Raw genomic sequence first — 19,325 nt, 5'->3', positions numbered from 1 at the left:
CAGATGCTCGAGCTCATGTCCAAAATACACAAAGACCAGACTGAAGTATTTCTGGAATTTTGGGGTGGGTTAATGACATTAGGAGGAGTTTTCTTAAACTAAATAACTTGTAATTTATCTGCTTTTAGGTAAAAAAAAAACTAAAGAAGTTCAACTAACTTGAATTTAAAATGATTTAGTATTGTCCACTTTGCATGGCAGTGTAAATTCAAAGAATGAACAATTAATTAATTTGACATTTTTGTGATTTCATTAAGGCTCAGGGTTTGCGCTGGGGGACTTTTGGTCTCTCTAAGTTACATATTTCCAAAATCCAAAGTTCCAAAGTTATGTCTTCAAATGTCTCACTTTGTCTGACCAACAGTCCTAAACACAAAGATATTCAGTTTCCAGTCACATAAGGTGAATTTCTATTTAGTATTATTCCTTAAAAATGACTAAAATGTTCAAAGTAGTTGATTTTCTGTTGATTCACTTATTGATTTATCAACTAATTGTCTCATCTCTAGTTACAGGTAACATGTGCAGTACATCATATCAACCTTAAACACAGCAGCAAGTTGCACATCTTCAGCTAAGTCGAGAAAAAAACTGGAATAACATGTCAACAACTTGAGTTTGTCACACTTCTTTGTAAGTTATTGATTTTAATATAATGTAATGTTCTATTCTCTTTACAAGTTCAGAGTGACTGAAGCTCAGCGCAGTTTCTTTCTCTGCTAAACATCTGGGAAAATGAAGAACTTTTGTTGCATAATGTATGACTTTTATGCTCCATCTGCCTTGTAGCTTTGTAACATCAGTGAACAAAGCTCATACTCACAGAATATGTGTTCCCCAGGCAGCCAACTGCACAGGATGACAACGTTACGAACACAGCCACGACTAAGACAACCATCTGGGGACAGTTGCACAATAGTTATGTAAAAAATGACATTTATATCATTTCTCACTCACTCACTGAATAATCACATGGAATCACTGTTGGATATCTGTGATTTTGGAGGAACTTGCAGTGATTAAAGATTTGTAGAATTATTATCATATGCTGAAACTGGGCATATAATTTGAATTATCTCAGCAAAGAATTTAATATTTTCACTGTCCTGAGACAAAATATTCCGATGATCTGCACAATTTATAACACTTGTAATGCTTCTTCACAGGTGTTGATTGGGTTCATTTAGTTTCAGGCATATTAATCATTTGAAACACTTGGGGAAAAAAGTGGCAAAAAAGCTAAATTTAACAGCAGACATTACCAGTAACATCTGTGATACAAAGACAGAGTATACTAGAAGTAAATGTACCTTGAACTATGTATTCAGCTTGCTGTTCTGACAAAGATCAGATCGCCAGACAACAGAGGTCATGTGTGTTTTAAAAGAAGAATTAAATATCAACATTGTTAGTCAAATATTAACATTATTACCATATTTACAACTCTGAATGTTTATGACCTTATATACTCATTAGTAGATGACAGTAAAGCACAAATGTTAAATAACAAATGTGGGCATGAAATTAAAACTGTGTTGGCACCTTTTCAGGTTGTATGGTCAGCAGAGAATTGTGATACTTTAAAAGCAGAGCAGAGTAACTGCAGTTTTGTTAAATATATCATTAAAACATATACTATCTACACTTGTATTATTGTTAGACTATATTGTACTTCTATGACAAACTGTATACCTTCAAACAGCGTTGAAATCGATGTAAAATTTGCTGTTTAATGTCAATTAAATTGGAGAAAGGTGTTTAAGATATCATTTAGATGACCTCAAAATGATTTTCCAGGAAAGCAAAACTGTGATTTTGCTGAAGAGACTAGGCTATATTTTCTTTTAATGAGTGTCTCCGTGATCTCTGAGATCAGAATGTATAACATCATAGATTTAATAGGCTGAATATACGCTGCAAATGTCAGTCATGTTTGATAAGAGCAGTAACAAACAGTACATTTCAAATCCACATCCTCATTTTCCTCAGTTGAATAAATTCTGCTCGTTTGAGTTTTAATAGTAAGCACTTATGCTGCTTACTATCTGTTCAACTAATTCATCCAGGATGTTTCTACCAAACAGACCACAAGGGGGTAACAGCGGCAATCCAATTTGAGCACCATTACCTCATCAGTATAACAATCTCATAGTTTCCTTTAGTTGAAAAGGAAATGTTTCAGCACTTCGGTGGGGTTGTCATGACAGAAAGACTGGCAGAAATTAAAGTAGAGGAAAATTGCTGCATTACAACATATTCAGACACTTGCTACACATGAAGGCATTCACAAAAAAAAAAATGGTATGTGAAAGCAACCAGAGCGCTCCAACTACCTAACTTTTGCTGAAATCACAACACGTTCTTCATGAAGCTACATGTCATAGCAGCATGGCCTCTGTTGACAGCTATTATGTTGACATGACACTTTCACACATGCAGGCTTGGATGTTTGGCAGTTGTGATGTTGTGATCTATTTCAGGGCACCAGGCCATAGGTCACTGTATGATTTGACTGAGCTGAGCCAGGTTGTTTATCCTCATCCATCAGCGTACATTTATTATTTGTTGTCTTTAGTGGTTCCAACCTTTTTTGTCAGACAGATGATCTCACTGACACCATTATATTCTAAATGTGTTAATGTTATACTATCAATTATATCAAAGTAGACATTGTTACAGTATTTTTTCATAGAAATTAACTGTCAATGTTACGGCCACTTTTGTCAAATTTGCATTTGTTCCACTACTTCGAGTGGCACAAGCAGGACATTTCAACCATGTAGCCTATACGTTACTTTTAGCTAATTAAACATTTCTCCATGTAATTGTTCACCCATTTATCCATTTAGTTAAGTATTTCAAATGTTTTTTCATTACTTCCATATATCCATTACAATATATCAATTACTTTTAGTAAACTATTCCAACTGTTTATCCATTAAAACTATTCGACAACATAGCCATTACTTTTAGCTAACTATTTAAACAGTATATCCATTACTTTTAGCTAACTATTTCAACTGTTTATCCATTACTTTTAGCTAACTATTTCAACTGTTTATCCATTACTTTTAGCTAACTATTTCAGCTCTTTATGGATTAAAACTATTTCAACAATATATCCATTGCTGTTTATCCATTACTTTTAGCTAACTATTTCAACAATATATCCATTAGTTTAACCGTTTTTTTAGCACTCTATTCTAACAGTTTTTCCATTACCTGTAGCTAACTATTTCAAGCTTTTAGCTATATGCATTAATTTCTTTTAGCTATACTATTTCAACTACTGAACTATTAGCTATCTAGTTAACCATACATGACACTTAGCACTATTTCAACTTCTCTGCTATCTCACTAACAAGTTTTAATGCACTTTCTATCCCAATAATACATGGTGTTCAGGTGCAACAGCTTGCTCAATTGGATATATCTTTTTTATTCAAATTGTAGTTTTTGTTTTTTATTCGTTGAGCTCCACAATCTTTCCACGTACCCCCTGACAAGTGCCAGTAGGATGCATATATATCCCCTGGGGTACAAGTACGCTTAGTCGGGAGTGACTATCTGAATGATTTGACTTGATTTTCCTCCATTTGTTCCGTTTCTATTTGCACACCTTATTTACAAAAGAGATTATTGGTAAGAACACACTGACATGCAGATATTGGATGTTTGCGTGTGTCACTGTGCTGTAGCAGTTGTTCTTGTTGCTATGGAGAGTTTATCAGCCTTTTGTTAGTATGAGATAAGGACAAGGGCACAGTGGGATTCTTTCCACACTTCGATGTGGTTGCCGTGGCCTGAGCGTAAACATCGTCATTGGCCATATTTAGCTTATCAGCTGCTGTTGGCCTGTTGGCACATATAAACATGAGACTGACTGTAAAATGAGCCTTGCTTGACATCTGCCACCTGCAGGATCTTTCATTCATCGACAAAAACAGATGGGCATCCCTAGAAAGAACATGTACCAGATTAAATGTAAGACCAGCGTGTTCAAAGAAACCTTCCTGTAAACAATGCATTAAAATTGTTTAATTTTTATTTAAAGAAGAAAACGGAGACCTTGCAGCTCTAAATTCAAGCCGGATATCTTTTTCTTGTGTTGATCGTTTTGATATATCACATCATTTTTAAGTATTTCAGGTCACAGCACACAATAATAGTGGAAGAAGTATTCAGAAACTTTACTTTACTTTAAAAAGCAAAACCACAGAGAAGAAAATACTAAATTATATTTAAATTTTACTTGAAGAATATATGTAGCATTGCAAAAGGTGCTTAAGTACAAAACTAAAAGTACTCAATGGCACCTTTCAGAATGTTATGCTATATATATATATATTATTGGTTAATTATAGATATTACTGATTTATTGTTAGCAGTATATTAATGTAGCTGGTTGAGGTGAAGGTAATTTAAGTTCCTTTATGTACAGTTTTTCCAATGAACAGTCATTAAAGAAAATCGACTAATTATATTCCACCACACACACACACACACACACACACACTTGCAAAAGGTCCCCAGTGAATATACAGTGCCAGACAATTTGTTTATAAAAGCCAGGTTGAATCATTTTTGTTCTAACCTCAGAGTTGTCCAGATGGGCAAGAACAGCCCAAAATTTCAGCCATCCCAGTTCGGAGACATGGGGGCAGGGAGGATTTTCTGGTCCATTGCAATTAGTCTGTTGGCTGTGATTGACTCAAGCATCAGAGATTGTTGTAAGACTTCTCTGTACATAGATTCTGCAAGTTTAGCTCAGGCTTTACAAAACACTTGAGAGCACCAACTACAAATTTCTGACTTGTACTTTGTCAATGTGCAACAGACCAAAACGTATGTGAGGAGTGCTGAGTGGTATACTGTATTTTGTGTAATCTGGGTTTGAACTGTTGTGAAATTTAATCTAGAACAACACTGTATTTTATGAATTTATCATGCTTTGTTTTATAAAATTTCAACCTCAAATCCCTTTTAAATGTACAGTCTAGGAAATTTATGAAGAAAAACTAACATTACTAACATGTAAATTGTAAGCTGCCTCTTTCTTTTCATGTATGGAAATGATGTGACATAAAACGCCAACAGGAGCCAGCTATTATTAGAACTACCTTTAGGCTATTACCCTTTGGCTGCATGAGTCTCACGTGCCCCATGATCTCAAACAAGCTCAAGTTGACGCTGACTTACTAGGCTCTGGGCCAAAATAAGGCAAGCGTCATACGACAGTGTGATCTACTTTTACTATCATAAATATTTTTCCTTTTCTGGCACAACTCTCTGTACCCACAGGCAGACAAACACCAGTGGAGTGGAAACTTTTGCAGACATAAATCTGACTGTGTGGTCATGTACGCAGTAAAGATTTTTTTTTGTTTGTTTGTTTGAGGGTCTGGTGATGGAATGGCTGCAGGGTTGAGTTGCTGAACTTAATCTCATCACCAGTTTAAGAATAGATCCTTTAACACTGATGCAAAAGCTCTCCACACTTTGTTTACTTCTCTCATCATTTCCCTTTTTTGTCCCACTCATCTGCTATCCAAACTGAAGAGAAAACAACACTACAGGGATCCTCAACTGGCAAATATAATCAATCACCTAATCAACTATCTAGTCTTACACACACAGGACGCAGGATAAAACAACACAGGAGGAGCATTTTGTACTGAACTTGTTCTAATTTATTATTTGGATTGTATTTACAGTATTTACAGTCATTTCAGTCACAAAAACTGTAGCTATAAAAATAACCTTTCACATACTGTATGATTAAAGATCAATTTACAAAAGAAAATGTTCATTTTTTTAACACATGGACCCAATGGACATTTTTTTTCTTCATATGGCACAGTATAATAAATGATGTGAGACTGGCCTTACCTTAATGGATCACAAACCGGTAGAGAACTCAAACATGACATGCACTGCCTTCTTGTGGTTTAATAATAACACCGGCCTCCACTGAACTCACCAAACAAGCCAGACAGATACTTTGCCGGCTGCGGTATATCAGATAGAACTTGGGCCCTATGATACTGTAATTTCAGGACTCTTTATCTTTATAATTTATGCAAATGAATGCACAGAAAAGAGCAGATTACATTCAGCCTGGTCCAGAAAACTGATATTAAAGATAACACTGTATCTTATCAGTCAATACTGTAAATACTGTGGTAACATTTTTAAGGCTGAAATTTCAAAAACCTGAACAAACATCCATGCAGACAAAACCACTCAACTTCAAAGTCCTACATTTGTTCAGATCTGTAGATCCGACAGTCTATAAAAATCAAACGAGGAGCACTACTGGCGTCATTTTAAATAGTTCAAGTATTTTAATGAAATGATCCTTTGGGTGAGGTTGCTACTGTAAGGCCTGGGTGACATTTCTGGGTCACTTTCAATTGTTCAAACAACAGGTCCTCCCCTGTTCTGCTGAATACCTCCGTATCTCCCTTTTTCAAACATCTGCTATAACATTATAGCATGTCTTAAACTGGAATACTGAAACCCTCCTCTGTTACTCTTCACCTGTCATCTCATATTCCCTCATATTTTTTTTTTTTACACCCATAACATGTCGGGTGCTGCCTCTGTGTCTCCCTACCTGCACATGACTCTGGGCTGCTTGTCCACACACACACACACACTCCCAACTGAAGCTAAGTGTATTTCAACCACCTGTCCAAAGGTCTCAGAGGTGAGTATTCTCTGTTAGTAGCTGTTTTCTATTTGTATATTTTCTTATTAACAACCCAAAAAAGACAACAGGGAATGAAAACAACATGCTACTGCTAAAACTGAAATGTAAGAGGACACTTTGTCTGCTCCGGTCTGGAGATGATTCTCAGTGGTAAGAGCTTCGGTGCCCGTCTGCCTTGGTAGATGATGACATGGGAATACAAAGATATTCTGGAGGCTTCATGTTATGTAGGCTCGAAGCACCAGGCCTAGAGGACATTTTCACTTGGCCACCTTATAGTTGCGCAGATCCAGGGGCTCTTTACTGGGTATGCACCAGTCGTCAGCCTCTAGGCTCACTTTGTAGTTCTTCAGAGCAGTTTTGTTGTACACTGGCAGCCTCTCAATGGAGTCTGTAGACAGCGCCTGGGAAGGGGGGGGGGATGAAAAGACATAATTACAAATGGCCTGCCACACTTGGCTCCACAGGTCTGCAGAGTTCGGTAACATGTCATAAAGCATTTTCTCTCTCTCCGTTATATGGCTCAGACTTTCAAAACTCTCGTTGTCTTGTCACAGTCTCATGCATCATCACAATGTTTGGCTCACCTTCAAGTAGATTACAGCATCTGTGCCGTAGCCCTCCATGGAGTAGAGCTGCAGGTCCCCCTGGAAGTACTTGGCGTAGAGACGAGAGATGGGCAGACCGTAGCCAAAGCCAGCCTGCACAGACAGAGGATGATCAAGGGTTTAAGAAGGCTTTGTTCTCTGTCGCACTGCAAGCAGCAGCAGCGCTCTTCCATGGAACAAACAGGTCTTTTGTCAAGTTTGCTTTGTTTATTGTAGGTCACTCATTTAGAAAAAAAAAAGGATGCCAGGATTTCAGTCTTTAAATAGCAAACAGAGGCTAAATAAAAGTTTTAATGAGCGTTTATTTTGGTTCTTGTGGGCTGTGCAGAAATGCAACCAAATGACATATGGTGCAATTAACTTTTTGCCTTTGCCATTTGTTTGTCAATACACATAGGAGTGCATAAATGAAATCCCACCATCTCACCGCCTGTATCTCTACTTACCAGTGGAGGTCGTGTGTGCTGTCCAATCTGGGGAGCGGGAGCAGTGGAGTACATGTAGCTGAAAAGGTTTTCAATCCGACGAAATGGGACACCGCCACCCTTGTCACTCACCTACAGTCAGGAGGGCAGAAATAGAGTGGTACAGTCAGGAGAGAGACATAGAGAGAGGGTGATGTGAGGTCCTCGAACATTGCTGAGCCATAAAAAGGTAGAGATGATGCCTGCCTGTCGTCAACACTTAAGCTCGACTGAGGGGTGGAAGCTAACGGGGCTTCTGTTTGTTTACTCCACATATAGTCGTGATAAAGGTGAAGAGGGCCTGTCCGAGTGCGGTAGAGGAAAAACACTAGAGGAAACATAACAAGGGGAATCTAGTACCACACTGACACAAGTTCAGACATAAAAGATGTACGGAAAATAACAGCTATTTTTGTCATTTTAACTATACTAACTAACTAATTGCTGCTGAAAGTGAACAAAAACAGTAAAGTTGAGGGCTGTAAATACCAAAACAATTAGCTGAAAGACGCTAAAATACTCTGTAGAGCTGAGGAGAAGACTGAAGACTCATTGATCCATTGTCATCTCAGATTCTGATCAGTGCAGCTTAAAGTCTTAAATTTCAGGTGTGAAAGTGACAAGAAGAAGACTTGCCTTGGTAAGACGTGAGTAGGTTTAAAGGGCTCTCTCAGTATTAAGTCACACACACTTCTCATCTAGTTTATCTTATCAGAGATTAGTAGCTTTGCTTGCCAGAAGGCGCTGTGCTTAATTGAGGGAGAAGTTGTTACATAACTCGGTTTATAGGAAGATACGGGTGGCGATGGCGGGGAAAAAAAAGACGATACCTTCAGCTTTAAAAGCAAAGGCATACAATATTTTGTGTGCAATGAATGAATGGCTGTATAATGGATTTATTTAATAGTAAACTCGTGCGACGCTTGACATGTGCTGGTTCACCGAGGGCTTACAAACATAAAAACACACCTACGTTCCCATTCGCTCCTACAGGCAATTTTAAAGCTGCTATTTTTAAGTATGTGAACATTATGTGAGGGAACTCCTGGGAGCAACCTGCACAGACACAAACACAACATGCAAAAACAAAACCACATAAGGACCTCGCTGTTTTGGTGACAACCGCTGAGTCACTCTTTCAGCATTTACTGAAATAACCGCTGCGATTTTTCCAAAAGCTGTAATTTGCAACCCACCTTAATCGACATGTCCTCTCCTCCAAGAGACACCATGACTTGAATGGGAGGGAGATTGTTGCTGCTCTCGTGGGTCTCGATGGTAGCCCTCATAGCATTCTGTAAGGAAGATGTAACATAGTCTTTTAAAGCATTTTCAGTTTTATTTGAGTTTAATCTGTATATGATTCAGAATTATAGGGTATGTCGTACCTTAAAGAGCTCAAACAGCATGTGATAAAGGTGAGAGGGCACGTACACGATGCTTATTGGATGGTTGTTCTTCTTGTCTGCACAGAGACAACAAAGTGTGAGTGCCTCTTAATTCCATCCACTTCATTTATAATTCATTATCCTCGCCCACTTGTAGATGTTTTCCATCAAAAGGCGAGTTTTCTGTTCTGCACTTGTTTCACGATTGGGGAAAATGGAAAGAGTCTATGTGTCAATATTGTCTGATGCAGTCAGCCGGGTCCACTTAGCCATTACTTCAGCTTCAGTGCTATAATTAGAGGCCCCCCTCAGGTCCATCTGGCTGAAAGTGCTCATACTGTATGTACAAACACAAGGACTCGGTTTCCATTGTTTAATTTATCGTTCCTTAACAGTTTCTGAGGACTTCAGCCCCTTTGACACGCTGGCATTGAAAGTGAAATTGTGTTTGTATTTAACCTGTCAGATTAAATCAATATAAGCTTACTGTTCCTCTCTTGTACAATCAGATCAGGGGAGCAGAGATAGTACTGGTCGCACAGCATCTTGGCACTCTGGAAGGCATCTAAAGGAGAACAATAAGCGATATGGATTACATGCAAAAAGAATATAAGTACTTCTCTCTCTATGCCTTGAGTAAGCCAAAAAATACTGTGCAATGTTGGGTATAAAGGGTTAATTAATAGAATACAAGGGTTATAAAAATTAGCCCAGAAAAGCAAAGAAAGTTCTTCCAAAACAAAGTCTCCAAACGTCCAACATTTCATATTTACCCTGAACTACATCTCCGACTTGACAGTGAGGGTCGATGCTTCCAATGGGGTTGGGCTGGATAGGGTTGGTGGCGCCATCGAAAATAAGAGCTGCAGAGAGACAAAAACGTCAAACTAAGATGATCAGAAAGCAGCCTGTCATCTGTAATGAATGGATAATAAAAATTTAAGCAATAATTAGGGCCGGGTATCATTTAAAAATCAGAGCCAATATGATACAAGTTTTTGTATGAATACCAACATTATACTATTTTCAAAATCTCTCATTGAATTACTTTAAAAAAAAAATCTGTATAGCAAAATAAGCCTAATTTTCCAGTGAATCAGTGTATAATTTTGTGTTAACATTATGTCGTTGTATAAGAATAACAAAACCAAGAATTTGACAAAGCGTTCGATGCCAACTTTTGGTACTTTCTGATACTCAGTGCTCGAGGCAAATTTCAGCTGATGCCAAGAAAGTAAATTTTCTAATTTGCTGTATGTTCATAACAGAAAATAACTTTCCCTCTATGCAGCCGTAGTTTTAAAACACTACATTATCACAACGGTGATATGCATCAAAAATCTTTGTTCCACATGACTGGGGATACTTTATCAACTCTGATTAGACACAATATCATCCGAAAGTCTTTGAGTCTGTTCAGCACTACGTTTCAGGATCATATAAACTAATAGGAAAAAAGAAAATGAATGCATTGCATGTATTGTTTTAAGCCAAATCAGATATTAGTCATTACATTGATAACTTCATAATAGCTGAACAAAATCAGCATCGACTATCTACATTTGTTTACATTCCCCAATTGAATGAATGTTTTTTTAACACTTCCTAACTGTCACATTTTCTAAGTATAAATTCTACGATGTGCAGTCTAACGTGACTTAAATTGCTCTCCAGGCCAGCAGCAATAACCCACATAGAAATCTGTAATGGATGTGACAATAACATTTGTGAGGCGACATGTTTTGAAGGATTATTTCAGCGCAGAGATGTATTTTTCCCCGTGCTTGCCAAGAAAATAATAATGTGTGTGCACTGTATTGTAACCTCGCCTGGTCTGAAAATACTCTTCTCAGACACAATGCAGGAGCAATAAAAACTATGGTCTTATGTTTAATTTAGCTTGGAAATTTTCCAAATTTAGGGAGCAAATAGATTTGTATGTGTAGGTACAATATTCAGGAAAAGATTAAATCTTACAGACTAGATTATCTACACAATAAATAATGAACGTCAGCTAACGACAACCATTGTTAATTTAGAAACAGAACTGTCCATTCAAGATCACCCTGAAGGTTCTGAAGGTTACTCACTGTGCTGGTTGATGAGCATGCGGATAGAGATGCGGCTCATGTAGAAGCGGTCCAGAAAGTACTGGATGTTCTGGTTGGTTACCAGATCCTGGGGGAAGGCTTCTTTGTATTCTATGATACCCTGGGCCATGGTTGGCACTACATCGTTATGTCTGTTTCTGATGGTAACCAAGGCGTCAACAAACCTGGGGAGGGAGGATATAAACACACATTCAAAAAAGGACACAAACATAGTACGTACGGACATGAAAACACCAGTTAAACTTCCTTTTCCTACATAAACACACTAAAATAATGAGGCTTCATTTAAATATAATAGTAAGTGACTGATGTCTTGACTGCTGTGTCTCTCCAAAACATAAAAACTGACAAAGGTTTTGAATGAATGTGAGATTATCCAGAAAAAATTAGACACTTACTCTCCCAGGACTTTATGGTCATCAGGATTCTTGTCTAGAAATTCAAGGATTTCCATTAAACTCTGGATGTACCTGACAGAATCATAAATAAACACACACACAACATTAACATATGTTATTAAATGCAAGACGACAGATAAGTGAAAGCCTGAAGAAACCTTGTCTTTTAGTCTTGGCGTGCATATTTTGCTCATATTGCATTTTTCACAAAGGAAGGAAAAGCAGAAACGAGGTCACGTGACACTTGCGATGAGAAACTAGGGCAAAGTTCAGAGCTGAGAGACTCCCCCGCTGCACACAGCTAGCTGGAAGGAGTACAACTTGGTCAAAGGGTGCTTTTGTGATTCCGAGCATGACGTCGGGGAAATAAAACTGTGCGACAGCATTGCAATAAACAAGTCAACAGCTGTGACTGTGAACTCGTTAGTGGTCAGAGGGTGCAAGCTGGCATCAAATGTGGTTTTATGAATGGCCACAAAGGCTGAGAGAGACACATTTGAATGTTTTGTTCTTGGTTTTGGGATAACGTTTCCATTAAACCCCAGTCACAGCAGAGTAAATAAATGATATCATTGAACTTACCAGCCCTGCACCATTTGCACAGACGGTGTTGTGACCAGTTTGTCGGGCAAAAGGTTGATTTCCTTCATGATGTTTGAAAGTCTAACAGGGAGTTCTTGTCTCAAAAACACAAAGGAAGTCTTCTCGCAGGCATTGATAGAACCTAAACCAACACAGACAATAATAACTAGAGTTATTAGTTGATTAATCGATTATCTAATGTGCAGAAAAGGACCTGATTAATCATTTTTAAGGCAAAAACACCAAAGAATGTTTTCCAGTTTCTGAATTGCGAGAATCTGTGGCTTATATTGATTTGTCAAAACAAACTGAAATTTCATAGACAAAGTTCACTAAAAGAAGAAGGAAATTGATTGATAATGAGCATAATCATTAGTTGCAGCCCTACTACACTGATAAACCTGGAGGACTGAGTTTTGGACTTTTGGTCAGACAAAACAAGATATTTGAAGACATCATCTTGAACTCAGGGAAACTGTGATTGTGACATTTAGACCACAATTCCCACAAATAATGGTAAGAATAATCCTCAGATAATGAAAATAACAATTTGTTTCAACTCCAATGGCGATAATAATGATATTTTTACAATATAAACTGGATATTTGCCTTATTTTTAGCCTGATATTTATTTTTCTCAACCATCTAAATGCCTGCATGGATGTTACAACCCTTTCAAACAAACACTTGTGTTGAATGTTTCCTCTGCACAATTTGCATGATATGATATATAATTTGCAAGCTGTTGAATTGACTTCTATTACAAATCATTAGTAAATACTGGTATGCAAAACATTTTCTCCTTCATGGTATGCAGCCTACAGATCTGACGCAATACTCTTAACTATGAGCTCTATGCTACTGCAGGCAGCCTCAGCATAACCTCCACAGAGCAGCTGTTCAATTCAAAATAATAATTCTACAAATATGCATTGCCACGGCCTGTTTTGTCACTACATCCTTTTACATTTATGTTCATATTCAAGCAGGTAAAACTGTCAGTTTCCACGTAGCTAGCTTGTTACATCAAAAAAATAACCCATCTGAACGGAGATCAATACTCACCGAAATCGAGAAACTGCTTCATGGAGAGCGGCGAAGGAGAGAATTTAGAGAAATGCTCAATATGTTTGGGCACACTTGCCAAAGCGGCATTTTTCATTATGAACCTAACGAACTTCATTATTACTGTGGATGGTCGCTGCTCTTGTGTGTCCAATGCTCCAACTGATCAAACCTGAACCTGTTAGCAGGCTGTTAAAAACAAGGGAGGCCACTGTGAGAAAATAGCCCGAACCAGCCAATAGGAGGACGGGATTTTTATTTACGTTTCAGACTGGCCAATAGAAATCTCCGGGGGGCGGGATTAGTGATGTTTAGGTGCTGCCTGTCTAGAATCTCCTTCAGAGAGGGGCATCTTTTTTTCCACCTTTCATTATGTAAAGGGTGATTAACTGATTAGTCATCAAACAAACATCCACCTAAATGTACAAACATGCTAATTAGAGGTGCTAACAACCATTTTTACCGTCCATTACCAGGAATATCAGAGATGCAGCCAGGAATATATACATTCTGATGTCTGGAGACTCTGCAGCCATGTGATCAGTGGTGGAAGAAGTATTCAGATCCTTTACTTAAGTAAAAGTACCAATACAGCTATGTAAAAATACTCCATTAGAAGTAAAAGTCCTGCATAAAAAATCCTACTTAAGTAAAAGTACATAAGTATTATGAGCTTGATGTAGTTAAAGTATTGCAGTAAAAGTAGTGGTTTGGTCCCTCTGACTGATATATTATTATATATGACATCATTAGATTATTAATAGTGAGGCATCAGTGTTAGAGCAGCATGTTACTGTTGTAGCTGCTGGAGGTGGAGCTAGTTTCAACTACTTTATAAACAGTTAGCTAGTTAAGTCCGGTTCCCAACCTAGGGGTCAGGCACCTCCAAAGGGTCACCAGATAAATCTGAGGGGTCGTGAGATGATTAATGGGAGAGGAAAGAAGAAAAAACAAAGTTCTGATGCATAAATCTGTTTTCAGTTTTTGAACTTTTTCTCCAATCTTTGATTTTTGGTGAAATATTGGATCATTTGAACATTTATTGAAATGAAAGCAAGAAGTTTCGAGGGAAAAATCATTATTTGGTGGAGCTGTTAACAACTCATAGACATCTGAAATGTGACCCCGACTACACACTGCTTTTTGTAAGACGTTAAAAGCCAAAAAGGTTGGAAACCACTGGTTTCATCTTTAACACTGTGTTGTATTTTAAAAGCTTGTTATATTATCCATTGTGTCAAATCTTCATCTGAAAAGTAACTAAATCTGTCAAATAAATGTAGTGGAGTAGAAAGTACAATATTTCCCTCTGATATGTAGTAGAGTAGAAGTATAAAGTAGCATCACATGAAAATACTCAAGTGCAGTACAAGAACCTCAAACTGTACTTAAGTACTTTGCTTGGTACAGGTTAACATTGCTGAGGTTGCTTTCCAGTCACCTCCAATCTGCCACGTCCAACATATCACTAACGTTATCACTCCAGTCAAGACCATAGGTTATATCTTACATAAGCTCAGGTCATATTCACAGTCATATGGCACATGCATACAGATGCATACATACTTCTGAGTCAGGTTATTATTCTATTATTCATGTATACTGTAATGAGAGCCCATGGGGCACCTAGTACATTATCATAGTCTTTAAGGGTTGAGGCTGCACTGTCCATTTATAATAAGTCCAAGAAGTCCTTCAGCCAGTTATGTTTATTATAGCAGTCTGATTTATGAATTATCCAGTTCATTAGTATCGTCCTCTTTACAAAGAGAAAGGCTAGTGCAACAATACTTTGTGTAGTTCTTGCATGTATATTTTCCACTCTGTTCCCCAATATGCATACAACAGGACATTGAGGAATATGAATATTCATTAATCACCTGTAAAACATCAATTACCTGAGTCCAGAATCTTTCTACCATTGGACAGAACCACAGTAAGTGCATGAGTCTACCAATCCTACCACAGCTATGCCAGCACAATGTGGTGGAAACTGCCATCCCATGATCAAACGAATGTGCCAGTGAATGTGCAAAGATAACATTTCTGTCAATAAGAGACAGATCCCAGGGGAGTTAGACAGAAGGGCAATCAGTAGTGTAATATTTTGGTTCTCTGTGTAAGATGATTAAAGACTGCTAGGCCCGTTTTTATTTCGAGAAATGTTGAAGATACTGAGACAGTGTTATTTCTGAACCAGATACAACTGATACATTTTAGAGAAGTCTGAGACACCATTGTTTCTAAGATGAATCATACTCGGATCATTACCAAAGCATCAAGGTCACTAATGACGGTTAAAAAATGAGGTGGAGTCTAGAAAATAAGCTCCACAACAGGAGAAGTTGTGAAAGGTCTAAAATATGATGTTTTATAATTTTGCATTAGGTTTTTTCTTTATCCCGGGATAAAGGCCTCAGTTTGCTTTGTATTGCTCTTTATGCACTGTAAACCTGTTTACATTGAACCAGCTTCAAGTGTATTTTTTGAGTCTTTCTCTTATAAGTTTTGAGTTTAATGCTAAGTTGTGGGTGACCTGAAGATTTATCGGCCCATCAACAACAATTCAGAAGCATTTCGGTCATATAAGCCCTATGTATGACCTTCATTTGGACAATTTTATATCTCACACACTTGTACATAGATGTTGAACGCTTCAATATTGAGTCCCACTGATCTACAGTGAGGGGTGAGCCAATGTCTCATTTGCATAAAATGGAAATACTCAAAGTCCCCAAAATTGTTCTTAACACTTGAGTAAATGTACTTAGTTACTTTCCACCACCGCATATGAATTAAACTGGGTTATCTCTTTTTTTGTCTTTGAATTTGTAATTCAAATGAGAATGATTTTAGGAAATTAATGCCTCTAGAAGATGATTAATCTTGTGGGGAAAACATTATGCCATTTATTTATCGCCTACTAAATGAGCTGCAGCTGAGTAAAAAGATTAAATGGATATGAAAACAGGCAGAAGACGTGACCTCCTCATTAGATGTTCCTGTTAGAGAAAGTATAAAATTGAAATATGGAATTTAAAAACTGAGTTTACTATTCGGCTCCATGCCCGGATCGAATTTAAAATTAGAACTTCTACCGAACTGTTGATCATCATTAAACTTTCGTGACCTTTGTGCACCACAGTGATTAATTTTCAGCATCACTGATGTGTGTATTTGCATGTCAGTGCATGCAAACTGATTAAATACAAGACACTATTCTCAATAATCTCTCACAGTGTGTTCTCTTTTATGTGTATTTTTAGATTAAAGTTGCCACTGCTCTCTTGTATTTTAACCCTTTCATCCAGAGGCATCGACCTGTGAAAAAAGCTGTGTTCACTGTTGGTGTGAATGTCAAAAAGCGTTATCTTGCAGGCGTTTTTCACACCGTAGAGTGGAAAAGCTTTTTCAAAAACATTCTTCAGAGTGGATAAATGTGTAAACACTTATCTCATGTTTTCTGTGTAGGGGGGAAACAGAGGTTTTGGAAATGAATGACATATATCTGAGGCTTTTTGGTATTAAAAATGATGCATTCCAGGTGTTGCCATTAACCTGCATTTATATTCATTTTATCTGAAGACTTTGCAGTTAGAAAATGTTTTTTTTAATGACATGTCAGTGCAGCATTGAAGGAGATATCAGGTAACATCTGCTGCGATCAAATCACTGTATGCTTGTTCAGCTGTCTGAACAACAAAAACAGAAAAAGTTAGTAAATGTGAACTAAATCATGAGTTTAGATGCATGAAAAAAAGTGTTGATGAGAAGGTTTAACCAGCTGAGACTCAACAGGGTAGTCAAACTGTCCCTTTACCAGATGCCGGTTGTGATATCACAGGTTTGTTACCAACCAAAGTAGGACAAAGGATAAATTTAGCTTTTAGCCACGTCTTCCTATCGTTCAGGCATTTTAGTGTGAATGGAGATCTTTTCAAGGACTTGTATATCTTAATGTGAACGTAGGTCATTTTCACAAAATGTAGATGGCTAGTGTAGTGTGACGCTGCTCGGTCTGGATGAAACGGTGGACATACGGTAGGCTTCTCCATGCAGTTAGCTTTAGTGTTATATTATTAACTTATAACAGTACACACAAGAGGCCGATCTGCTCCCACACAACCAGAAGAAATTCTACTGGCCAAAAAGTATCTGAGCTCATCTGGTCTTGGGCATGGATAGGGATTTTTAAAATTCAAATTAAAGGGGTGACAGGCTTATTCAGGAATCATTTTCACTCATGATGTTATCATTAAAGCTGTGATCCATTTTGAAGCTGCTTATAAACCAAGAGTTAGTTTATAAGTCGCATAAGAACTCAGGTAGCGAGTACCAACCGACTCCATCCTCATCTTCTTCCACCCAGAATACATCTGGGCAATTATCTGTTTATTTCCTCTCCTGATGGACAGAAGTTCACACTCGGTGGATGATTCTCTGGAAGCTCGCCACCCATGGTTTTGAATAGAAATGCCTTTGTCAGGGAACACAGTGTCCTGGTCAAATCTCCCATTACATAAGCGACGGCTGTGTCTGTACAGTCGGGATTGTCCTTATAAAGCCGGCCTGTCCTGCCCTTTCTGTCAAAACGTTACACATTTTATAGCTGCATGTGGAAAGACATCAAATAAAAATCTGAAAGTAATATTATTGTGAAAAATCTGCACCACACACACAAAAAAAAACCCCCCACACACAACTCATTTCAGCTTCGCCAGCTCACAGCAGATAATGAGATATTTCTACTGGACTTTATCAAAACAAGTATACGTCACCTTGTTTTCAAATGTCAGTTGTTTGGCTGTTTAGTGGTTGTTGTATTATATCAGCTACATCAATGCTCTAACAGGATTTCAGCTCAAGGTCTTTTGAGCTTCATTCAACTGAAACCAGTGATGGAAAAAACCCAGTTGATGAAGACGAAATGCTAGCACTATCAATGTCTTTTCTATCTGTTTTTATGTTTCGCTTGCAGTAATAGTCAAGATTCGGATACCTTAACTTGTGATTTGTTGCACGACACATTTAAATCTAAATATGTCGTCCTTCAGGCCTTTGAAAGAGAGCACAGGAGGCCTGATGGAGCTCCTACTGGGAAAGAAAAGTGGCATAAAAGGTGTTGGTCAGCAGTAGATTTATTACCTGTGGAACTTTATTCATGTGTGTTTGTCCACAGACAATGAAGGGCAGTACAATAAAACAGCTTTTCTACATTTTACTAAGTTATTTCAGACAGTTCATTCTTATATTTGTCTACAGGACCATCCTTCTCACTGTAATTTCTAATCACCATTGTTAAAAGTAGGATTTGTAACGGCTGCATGTCAAAAAATGTTTCTAGACACCCTTATTCTAAACATCCTGACTGGTTTTTTATCCTCCAAAGTGCCGTGTAATACCAGTGGGAGATTTGATTTATGCTTCTATCACTTGATGCTTTGTTTAATTTCATTTGAGAAGACATTTAAAGCTTTTAAGTGGTAAACTGTGAAATTTCTTGCATCTATTTTTGTGGCACCAGAGCTAAGGTGTAAACTATGGTGTTACTGCATGCACTGCAATTCCCAGGAGGCCTCACAAGTGTCGATACGTCTGGTTAGTACTGTGATTTTCTTTTCTTGGGTTCTCTAATGTTAACATTTAGGTTTTTGTGTTGACCTTTTTTTAAAAAAAAATTCCAGTGTATTCCTCTTTTTTCTCCATTCAATAAGTCCAAAGACATTGGAGCAGCTTTTCCAAAAAGGCACCTCAGACTGTGTGTCTCAATATAATTAAGTACAATTTTAGGTACTTGAGGTGCTTCTCCACTGCATTTCAGAGCTAAATATTGGATAGCTATACTTTCCAGATTAAGATCTTACACACAAATCATATGATGCATTGTTATACTGTAGATTTAACTACATGATATACTCAGTATATGAGGTAGTTAAATTTAGTTCCACCTTGACTAACGACAACATTAAAACAGGACTTACACATGAATGCATCAGA

The 19,325-nt window shown here is 37.6% G+C and overlaps 1 protein-coding gene across 1 annotated transcript; it reads right to left on the bottom strand.

Moving 5' to 3' along the window:
- Nucleotides 1–5,667: 5,667 nt before the first annotated feature.
- Nucleotides 5,668–13,531, bottom strand: pdk2a (pyruvate dehydrogenase kinase 2a). The gene is made up of 11 exons (XM_044338052.1): nt 13,329–13,531; nt 12,264–12,405; nt 11,682–11,753; nt 11,263–11,447; nt 9,946–10,035; nt 9,660–9,737; nt 9,173–9,249; nt 8,981–9,079; nt 7,767–7,877; nt 7,300–7,413; nt 5,668–7,116 (listed from the first exon to the last, which is right to left on the bottom strand). Exons 1-11 carry the CDS (start codon nt 13,444–13,446, stop codon nt 6,973–6,975), a joined length of 1,230 nt encoding a protein of 409 aa, XP_044193987.1. The 5' UTR covers nt 13,447–13,531; the 3' UTR covers nt 5,668–6,972.
- Nucleotides 13,532–19,325: the final 5,794 nt, after the last annotated feature.

This window comes from Thunnus albacares, chromosome 20 (genome assembly GCF_914725855.1).
Source record: "Thunnus albacares chromosome 20, fThuAlb1.1, whole genome shotgun sequence".
In the NCBI taxonomy this organism is placed as follows: Eukaryota; Metazoa; Chordata; class Actinopteri; order Scombriformes; family Scombridae; genus Thunnus; species Thunnus albacares.
The sequence above is the reverse complement of the archived record's forward strand: the minus strand, read 5'-3'. Positions and strand labels throughout refer to the sequence as shown.

What these genes read in the sequence shown, in the direction of transcription:
- pdk2a (XM_044338052.1), bottom strand. Translation starts at nt 13,446, where the DNA reads ATGAAGTTCGTTAGGTTCATAATGAAAAATGCCGCTTTGGCAAGTGTG. An exon ending in AGTCGGAGATGTAGTTCAGG is followed by an intron (nt 9,738 to 9,945) that starts GTAAATATGAAA and finishes GTTCTCCTTTAG; the next exon opens with ATGCCTTCCAGAGTGCCAAG. An exon ending in GAGAGGACATGTCGATTAAG is followed by an intron (nt 7,878 to 8,980) that starts GTGGGTTGCAAA and finishes TCCTGACTGTAG; the next exon opens with GTGAGTGACAAGGGTGGCGG.